At 28.9% G+C, this 10,966-nt stretch overlaps 1 protein-coding gene across 1 annotated transcript; it reads left to right on the top strand.

Moving 5' to 3' along the window:
• Positions 1 to 915: 915 nt before the first annotated feature.
• On the top strand, positions 916 to 4,711 carry LOC114170364 (protein IWS1 homolog 1-like). Its single transcript, XM_028055838.1, has 6 exons — positions 916 to 1,104; positions 3,283 to 3,503; positions 3,590 to 3,719; positions 3,818 to 3,874; positions 3,966 to 4,043; positions 4,550 to 4,711. The coding sequence occupies exons 1-6, from the start codon at positions 916 to 918 to the stop codon at positions 4,709 to 4,711; spliced, it is 837 nt and encodes a 278-aa protein (XP_027911639.1).
• The last annotated feature ends 6,255 nt before the right edge of the window (positions 4,712 to 10,966 follow it).

Genomic DNA, 10,966 nt, shown 5'->3' with positions numbered 1-10,966 from the left:
GAAATATATCCATATGAAAAGAAAAAAAAAAACTTGAAGGAAAATATATCCATATGAAAAGAAAAAAAAAACAAGGGACTCACCTTGAGGGGAGATTGTTGGGAATAGTCTAAGTGTGAGTCAAAGTCCCACATTAGATAGAATAGACACCAGTGCAAAAAGGGCCTTTGGCAGCGGTTGTTTTTAATATTCTGCACCGGTTCAGGAACCGAAGCATATTGGGGCGAGGCCAAAAGGTCATAGCTTTTTGCCTCGGTTAAGAACCGAAGCCATAGAGTCCCCTTCTGCCTCGGTTTTGGGTACACCCGAGGCCATAAGGGCTTTTTTCGATACCCTTTTGGCCTCGGTTTTGGATGCACCCGAGGCCATATGGGCTTCTTTTTTTTCCACCACTTCCCTTTCTGCTTTTTCTGCCTTCCAGCTTGACCCCCCTGCTGCTGCTGTTTCAAACCTTCTCTTGGGTCTTGTTCCGCCCAACCCTGACCTCTGGGCTCTACGTAGGTCAGAGAGGGCCTCACTCTCTGATCCTTTGAACAGTGCAATGCAAACCCTGCAGACCATGGAAGCCATGAACGTTCACGGCAGCCTTGCCTCTTCAATTGAGTCGCTCAGCAACATCAACCAAGACTTGCACCTGAAGCTGCTGCAGCAGCGCATGGCGACAATGATGTTCGGTGGGGACAGCCAGAAAGGTGAGAGCAGCGTTGCGGTAAATGGGTTTGGGAATCAGAAGCTGCTACAACCGGTTTCGTTTCAGAACCTTGCGATTTCAAAGCCAGAGAACTTGCCAGCTGGCAGTTCCATAAATGGTGGTCCAAGTCGCGTGGTGGTCTCGCGTGGTGGTGGACGGACGCGAGACGAGACGGCGGCAGGGGGCTCGCGTGGTGGTCCCGCGTGGTGGTGGCTGGACGCGAGATGAGACGGCGGTGGCAGGAGGCTCGCGTGGTGGTCTCGAGTGGTGGGCTCGCCGGAAGTCGCGGAGAGAAGAAGAAACAGCGACGATGGCAGCGCAACAGCGGCAGTGGCAGCGGCAGCACGAGAGGCGATGGCAGTGGCAGCACGAATTTGCAGAGAGAAATGGCAGCTGCATGCGAGGAAGAAGGGGTTCTGTTTTTGAGCCCTAATTAAACAATATGGCCTCGGTTCCACTTAGAACCGAGGCCTATACCCGGTTTTGGCACCGGCTTTTCCCCAACCGAAGCCTATAGGTCCCAACGTCAATGGCATTTTTGAAATTTCTGGCAATCTTTTTGGCTTCGGGCCTCCTTAACCGAGGCCTATTACAGCGTTTGGCACCGGTTTCTTCAGAACCGAGGCCTATAAGTTGCCTTTAATTTCAAAATTGTCACCGCACCGTTATATGCTTCGGTTGCTGGTCAACCGAGGCCTATAAGGCGAGGTAAAATCGCAATTCTGCACTAGTGAGACAAAGTTAAACACTATATAAGAATAAAGATAAAAGACTTATATATGAAAAAATATTGCCTTAAGATTTTGGGATAAAAGTGGTGTCAAATGTCTTATATGTGTAAGACTTATATATGAAAAAATATAACCCAACAATATAGGACTTTTAAATATAAAAGATTTAAATGATGATTCAATTATTATCTTTAAACCATGCAATTATAATAAATCAAAATAAAATTGATTTTTTAAGCTTAAGCTTTTATATGGTAAAATAATTTTAAGAAAATATTTAAATTTATCAATATATCAAAATTTTTTAAAAAGATAAGATAATTTTGCAAAGATATTAAAATTTTATTAATATTAAAATATTTTTGTTAGGTTTGATAAGATCTAATCAAACATAAGATTTGAAATATAATAAGATTTCAAATAAAAAATAATAAGATTTGAATATAAGACTTGAAATATGATAAAATTGTCTTATCTAAACAAGGCAAATAAATTTGAAATATAAGATAATTTTAAAAAGTTTATATTTGAAAATATAAGATGATATTGAAAAGATATATTAATATGTAAATTAACATCACAAATAAATTATATATTAATATCACACGAATGAAAATATATATATATATATATATATATATATATATATATATATATATATATATATATATATGATAAGATATTATCAAACAATAGACTTGAAATATAAGATAGTTTTGAAAATCTTTTAAATGCAAGATAATAAGATTTGAAATATAAGATAAAATTTTCTTTTTTAGATAAAGAAATTTTAAAAAATTTGAAATATAAGATAATTTTGAAAAGATTATATTTGAAAATATAAGATGATATTGAAAAGATGTGTCATGTTTTATATGTAAATTAACATTACGGATATATTACATATTAATAGTATATATATATATATATATATATATATATATATATATTGTATTGTAAAAAATTAGACTTGAAATATGAGATAATTTTGAAAATTTTTGAAATGTAAGATGATAAGATTTGAAATATAAGATAAAATTGCCTTATTTAGATAAGACAATTTTAAAAATTTTGAAATATAAGATAATTATGAAAAGATATGTCATGTTTTATGTAAATTAACATTACAGATGTATTATATATTTATAGCACACAAATGCAAAAGAGAAAGAAAATTCTATAGATATGTCATTTTCAGTTTTTCATTAATCATTGATAGCAAAATCGATAAAAACAAGAATATTATATATATATATATATATATATATATATATATATATATATATATATATTATGATTTATTAATGATTTTAATTTCTTAAAAATATAACCCTTTTATATTAAATATATTTATTATATTGATTTAAGAAGAAGTTTGTAAATTATAGAATCAATTTTATCAAATATCTATATATAATAATCCTTTATTTTAAAATTTAATCTTTTTTCAAATTATCTTATCTATTAAACATGAATATTTTAATATTTTCTAAAATTATTATATCATATAAAAGATTAAGTTAAAAATCAAATATTTTTTATTTATTATAATTACATTGTTTAAAGATAATTACTATATCATTATCTAAATCTTTTTATCTTTAAAAGTCCTATATAATAACACATTTGTTTCAGAAAAGTCTCACTTCAATCATAAACTCTTTCACTTCAATCAAAAGCTCTCCATTCAATTTTTGTTCATACATTTCTTCTTACATAGAGATGACGGATATGATTATTAGGAGTGATTATGATGTATATATACATTTTATTATTTATTTGATTTGGAATTGATTTTAGGATTTGTGTTTCTCGAGAAGGTTGTTCTGATGTATTTATATGTGTTAAATGAAATTTTAGATAAAGCAAGGTGAAGAGGGTCAAAAAATGAATGATCTTTTCCAAATAGGAAAAAAAAGAAAAAGAAATGAGAGAAGCTATGCTGAAATAACTTTCTCAGTCATGAATGTCATGACTGAGTTTGAAGTTGCTGTTGAGGAGGATGTTGATCTTTACCGACAGGGAAAACTTGTCATTAATAAACTTAAGAAGTTGCCACTTTTGATCGAGGTCCTCTCAAAGTATGTGGTTAATTTAAATTTAATTTTTAATTTTTGATAATAACTTTATCCTTATTCTAATAACTTTTTCATCAACTATTTTGCAGGAATCATCTTCAACAAGAGTTTTTAGATCAAGGATCGTTGACTGTATTAAAGAAATGGCTTGAGCCACATCCTCATGGAAGCTTGCCAAATCTAACCATACGCACAGAAATTTTGAAGATTTTGAATAATGTATATTGAATTTGCACCAATATAATATTATATTTTACATGATTATGTTTATTAGAAAAAATTATTTAGAATCACATTTTATTTTTTTCATTATGTAGATAGATTTAGAGCACCATGATAGAAAGGAACAACTGAAGAATAGTGGCATTGGAAATGTAGGGTTTCTCATGTGACTAACTTGCTTTCTTAAAATACCCCCTAAAATGTTTCTATCCTAATCATAATTTGAACATTTTACTGTGGCAGGTAATCATGCTTCTATCAAAATCTGATGAAGAAATTAATATAAATAGGAAACTGGTCGAGGAATTGGTTAACAAATGGGTAAGTAATACACCATTTAACTTTTGATCCATTATATACGATAGACATTCGTTTAAGTCCACATTCATTTAAGTATGCATCCCATCTAAATCTGAATTTAAAAGAAAGAAAAATTCTTAGACATATATATATATATATATATATATATATATATATATATATATATATATATATATATATAATAAAATAACATGTTCTTTCATATAACATATTTTTTATATTTATCATATATCTCATATTTTCATAATCCCTACAAATTTCTAACACCCATAATATTTCATAGTATAATTATATGATGTTCTATATTCTAATTATATAACTCTTAAAATTCCATAAGTTCACATCCTAATTAAATTCGGATCAAACTTTACATATTAATATGCAGATTTAAACGAATGTTTAATGTATTTTATTGATTCCTTATTTGTTTTCATAATTAATCTCTCTTTTTATTTTTATTTTTGTTTAATTGTTATGTTTATGTCAATTGTATCTTGTACTTGCAGCTTCGATCCTTATACAATAATAAAGATACAATTTCATTTAGAAGATCAGAGCTTACAAAACAAGTGAAGAGCGCTCTCCCAAATCACCAACATATTAATAAAAAATTGCAAAAGTTGAAGACATCAGGCAGAAGCAGCTTCAAGCAGCAAAACCGATTTTGATACTCAAATATTTGTAAAATACAATACTATGTAACAAAATTGTAAGATTATTTTAGATCGTAACACAAAATATTGAAATAAATAAATTTGTTTCTCTATACCTTTTATCCTATCTTTTATATTTGTAATTTCTAATTTCAAATAATATACATATCAGATAAAATAGAATTATATTAATGTATTTGATTTTAATTTAAGGAAGATAGTTTTGCATTTTTTTTTTCGAATTTTAAGATATTATATGACTTGTAAAAATTGTTTAGAAGAATATTGTTGTAATGATTAAATTTTTAATTAACTTTATTCATTTGTACAATGATATTTAGATGAAAACAATATCCTTTGTTAAAATAATTATGTATATTCTTGAATGATCAGATATACATCAAGGATAAGAATGAAATTAATCAAAACTAACAATTATTTTGTTATTAATAGATTTTTACAATTAATAAATATTCACGATATATATTAGGTTTAATTATGTTTTAAGTTAATAAATTTGAAAACTTTTAATTATTGAGTCGAAGTGGTCTGTTCATTACTTAATAAATTTAATTTTTTCAACTGAGTCACCCTAGTTAACAATATGTGTTAACTAGGTGATAAACCAACGTAGTTATTATCTTGTCAGTTCACCTTATTGATCATATGTCATTTTATTATTTTAAAATTTTATAACTCATAATTTTATAATATATGATTACAAAATTACAAAATTACAAAATTACAAACTTATAAAACTATAAGATTATAAGATTATAAGGTTATAAGATTATCAAATTATCAAATTATAAAAGTACAAAATTATCAAATTATAAAAGTATATTGTATTTCGTTTTCAGAAACATTTTCACCATATACATGTGTCAATATCCCAAATAACCTTTTTATTGTATTTCGTGCACTTGTATGACGAAGATTAATGTCATCCAAACCTCTTATTCTTCATTTTCCATTTGTGGATGAAATTAAAATTGGAAGGATTAAACTTTAACCACACGTGGAACATCAGTATAGGCATTGAATGAGGTCAGGAAAATTTCTTTGAAAAACTTAGACTATGTTTCTCATTCATGTCACGGTAAGGAGTGGATTTCACAAAACAAATATTAAACACACCAAAACAACAACATTAAAGTCAGAAAACACACCTTGACAATGGGTGGAAGGTGCTTGTTGGTCGAAGTAAATGATGATATTAAGTGATTCTTGAACCTCTTGAATGCATCAAAAAATGCTACAGTTGTTATGCGTTCAACATAAACGCTAGATTTTATTTGCTTTAATGGTGTTTAATTATTTTAATTTATTTTGTCCAAGCTAAAGAATCAGATAGTGGGTTTCAAGGCAATGAATGCAATTTAATAAGAGTGGCTTACGAGACAACTTTGAGAGAGTGTTTTGTAGAAGACGTGAGATAAGCAATGTAACAGGAATGGACTTAAAAGGGGGAAAATGTCATGTCAATTAAATCTTTAAGGGTAATTTTGTCAAAACAAATTTTCTTACTTTAATATTATGAAAGTTACCACTACAAATAAAACCCACTGAACGAGTTTACTTCCTTAGTTTTTTATTATTGTGTGTATGTGTAGTAGGGAGAATGGAACCATGGCGGGCTCTAGAAGTAGACAAATCTGACTTGCACACATTCATGCGACGTTACAGTGAAACAACGTCTTTCATTCTTGGTTTTGTAAGAAATTTCCAAGCAGTGATGATGAACTGTGAGGTAGGTCAAGGCCAATCAACACAATAATTTATGGAGAACATCGCTGCAACAACATTTGCTCGTGATTTTGGAAAAAATGCATGGAAATGGGCCACAAGGTTCATCAAACACCATGGTAATATAATATTGGAATAACCTTTTCTAAATATAAATAATGAACCTAAATTTGTTTTCACAAGTGAAATGAATTGAATGGCTTAACTAATACCAAGTGCAGGTTTAGTGGAAGAGGGTGACATCAAAAATGTGACTCCGATGTTTACCACAAAGCTTGTTGACATGTTGTCTTTTGTGACCTGTGTTGTGAAGCATTGTAAACCAAATGAGTTGGGTGGTCTGCTATCATTGTGAAGGTTATTTTTCTAATCTTGCATATGCTCCGAATTTGTCCCAAAATAACATGCTAAATACAAATTATAATAATGACACTATTTTATTTCAGGACCAAAAACATATTGCCCAGGCCAGCGTCCATAAAAAATAGTTTTACATCCTGAATGTGGTCAACAAATTGGTGTTGGGTCTATCATATTACTGAAAGAAGTTGGCATATTCAAGCCCACTCTTGATAAGCTTGTACATAAACATCACACTAAGGAATATTTTTAAGGTCTGATATTTAATAATTTATTCATTAATTTGGGGTTTTCTCATAATAGATATTTAGTTTCATAATTTATCATCATAGGTCTTCAAACATAACATCAGCAGTCATCTGCTCTACTATACTGTTACTTATCTTTTATATTTAGTATGTCATTCATTCAATGTCCTTAAAGTACTCTAAGGTAGATAGGGGTGGCAATTAGGGCATGGCTTGTCGGGCTGGCCCGAAGGCTCGCAAAAAAAATATGGGACGGGCCAGGGTAGTGAGCCCGTAGGCCCATAGTGCCTCGGCCCGCATAAGCTTGCAGTCCGTGAGGGCTGGCGCGCGGCCCGCAAGCCCGCACAAAAAAACTTGCACTTGTGTATATTAGTTACTTTTTTTATGGACTTTTGCATTAACGTTTCAAATTCTTGTATAATTGGAAAAGACAATTATTATGTATTTTTTTAATGTGCTAAAATTTAAAGAATACATTGGGTATGTCATAGTATGAATATGATGAAAATGTTGAATTATCAATTTATCTTCTAATTCCCCAAAGTCTTTACTTAATTTTATGAACTTCTTAAAGTTTCCCAATTTTTAAACATGGAAAGTTTTATCATAAAAATAAAAAAAAGTAAAAAAAAGTAAAAAAAATAAAAAAAATAAAAAAAAAGCAGGCCGGCACGGGGGCCACGAACTAAGGAATATGCAAGGTGAGCCAGTGTTTGCAGTCCGGATAAAGTGTGTGGGGCGGGGCAGGCCAGCTCGCATTGTGGGGTCCTTATGCGGGCCGAGCCTAAACGGGTCGGACCGACCCACATTGCCACCCCTAAAGGTAGATCTAGACCATTTCCTGCTTCCTGCATCCTAGAACCTAAGAATTTCATATCCATGTTGTAACATCTCAAAATTTATACCACAATATTTTGAGTATATTAACACCTAAAATTTTATAATACATTACTTTTTATGTATGTTGTATCTAATCTAATAAACTATGAACGGAAAAATATAAAAATTATAAATATCTAAGGGATAAAAATTGGTTAAATAATTACAATAAGATAATTTTTTTCAGATATAATAAAATAATAATAATAATAATAATATTATTATTATTATTGATGACATAATCTTAAAGGATAAACTATATTAATCGTAAAAGTATGGCATGTATTTATGATACATATAAATCATTATTGCTTTTATTTAAAAAGAAATAAAAATTAATAATTATTATCGTAAAGGCAAATATTACATGATAACATAAAAAAGTTAGGGAGATTTTTATCTCATTATAATTAATTTTATTTTTATATTTATTATAAGTGAGGTGTCCTGACCTCATCTAACTTATATATAATTCTTATTTTTATTTATTTATATTTATCTTCAGTTGTGCATGGTTCTATTTATTCAATTTATATTTATCCTCTTTTATTTATATTTATCACCATCACGTACTAGTCTTCTTTATTTTTTATATTTATTTTTAGTTATGCAATGATCTTATTTATACAATTATATGATTTAATATCATAATAAAACTTATGATAAATAAAGATTTGATTTTTGTAGATAGAGGTATAACCTTGAGGATTTAAATGAGTAGTTAGTACTCAAGATGGGATGTTTCTGAGTTACTTTGTTGGCCATGTTGAGACTCAGTTATCTTGACTAATTACTACAAAATTAATCAAAATCTTTATAAAATAAAATAAAGATCCAAGTTTTATGGATCTATGTCAAAATTTTATTATTATGTTTATTATTTGTTCTTTGCGTCATTTTGATCAAGTGATGTATTATAACTTTGTTTAGTGTATAAAAAAAGATTCATTAGAATTTAAAAATTTGAATTAAACAAACATTTAAAATATATTTTAATTTGAATATTTATTTTCCTTTTATATTCTCTTAAAAATATTGTTAAATTTTATCAACCAGGTTTCATTAGTGTTTACAAATTTAATAAATGTTTTGGTTCTCATGAAATTTTATTTGGTATTTTAATCTAAAATGTAAAAAATTATAATTTTTTTAAAAGTACTTGATATCGAAGAAACAATCATCCTCCTAATATTGAATATTTGATAATATTATGTTTCATTTACCGTAATTTTTTATTATTTTATAAAAATGAATTAAAATTAATATTGAAACAGTAAAAAAACGGGTACGGATATGGGTACAAGATTATACCTATTATCCGGTGGAAATGGGAATGAGACAAAAGTTTAATACATGTTAGATTTTAGTAAGGGATAATTTTTTTCTACAGGAGTATAGGATATCGAAACTCATCCTCACTCCGCCATGTTGTCATCCTTAGACATAACCAACATGACATGAATGATATTTAGGAAATTGTTGCAAATTAGACCACTTTTATCTTATTTTATTTATTTTAGTTTAACTATCAGAAAAGGGGAGAAAAATATAAATAGATTGTTCATGTACATGACAAATTATATTTACACGTCAAACACTCTCAAAACATCACAAATAAGAAAATGACAAATCCAGTCATAATTGTTGCAATTTGTGTTACCATTTTCGTTGATTGCTTATACCAAATATCTTTTGTGATTTAGTTTCCTGCAATTTATATTCTTGCACCTTTACATTTCCGGTTTGTCAAGAAATTCCACTTCGATTCATATTCTTCTTCTTCATTCTTTTTTACAACATTTAATCTCCATTATTCAATCTTTATCTAAAAATACAAAAATACAATTATTGGAAACAAATGCATGAATTTCTGATTAACATTAATATACATAAAATGATAATTCAACGAATTGGACTTTTTGTAAAATTGACACACAGAGTGCACGTCAACTTTATGTTAATTGTGGAGTCCTAAATTAATATATTCTAATTGATACAAAATCTACATCAAATTGATTTAATTCACTAAAACGATACTCCATAATATTTACCAACAGAAATCCCAAAAAGCTAGGGAAATGACATTCAACATAAAGTGATCCACTAGAAAATAAAGTGGTGGAATTAGAAAAAGGTGATGGTTGAAGCATTATTATTATTATTGGGGACAACTAGGTATTGCAGTATTTGCTTTCTGTTTTAAGGGCTGTGCCACTTTTTTTGTAGACACAATGATAGAACTATTTACATGTGTTATTGTAGAAGTACACTGTGCATACCACTTAAGTCTATTTTTCCCAATGAGAAGAAACACTGAATGAGGCACCACCCTTTTTAATCTAATATTGCTTCTTCCATCACCTTAAATGCCCCCAACAGGATCAATAGGATCATAAGCTATGATAGACTGATATTTTAATTTGGATCACGTATCCGTATCTGACATGTAGTGTGTTCGATATTTTAGGATATTTTAATAATATTTATCAATAAAGTATATAATTTATAAAGTCGTAATATATTATAGTAAAATCTTTTAATAGTGACCAATTTTAATGACAAAAATTAATTAGTCACTATATTGTGACTAAATTAGTTTAAAAAAATTATAATTAGTTTCTAAATTGATAATTAAAATAGTTTCAATTATGAATTGGTTTTTAAATTGGTCACTAATTAGAAAATTTGGATTCACATTAATAATCATAGATTTATTATGTTACACTTTTCAATATTCATATATCACATATCGTATTTTATTATTTTGAAAATAAACATATCAAGTTATCAAATGCGTATCCAATAAACTTATTATATCTGTACATCATACGTCATAAACCATCGTTACTTAGTTCGGCAATTACTCATCTTTTATAACTCTTAACACTTTCATTATCTCTCATATAGGGCTCTCACCAACCTAAAGTTATGCTTTGTTCTATTTGATGAAAGCGGTTTTCGTTTTAATTAGTGGATTTGGATATTCAGATCGTTTTTAGAAATTTGGAAAGGAGAACTCTACTGTGTTTTATAATTT

Source organism: Vigna unguiculata, chromosome 11 (genome assembly GCF_004118075.2).
Source record: "Vigna unguiculata cultivar IT97K-499-35 chromosome 11, ASM411807v1, whole genome shotgun sequence".
In the NCBI taxonomy this organism is placed as follows: domain Eukaryota; kingdom Viridiplantae; phylum Streptophyta; class Magnoliopsida; order Fabales; family Fabaceae; genus Vigna; species Vigna unguiculata.
This window is presented reverse-complemented; position numbering and strand designations above follow the sequence as displayed.

Excerpts from the sequence above, each read along its gene's own strand:
- LOC114170364 (XM_028055838.1), top strand. The coding sequence starts at position 916 with ATGAGACGGCGGTGGCAGGAGGCTCGCGTGGTGGTCTCGAGTGGTGGG. Across the intron at positions 1,105-3,282 it reads CTGCATGCGAGGAAGAAGGG|ATAAAGCAAGGTGAAGAGGG; the intron begins GTTCTGTTTTTG and ends ATGAAATTTTAG. Across the intron at positions 4,044-4,549 it reads AGGAATTGGTTAACAAATGG|CTTCGATCCTTATACAATAA; the intron begins GTAAGTAATACA and ends TTGTACTTGCAG.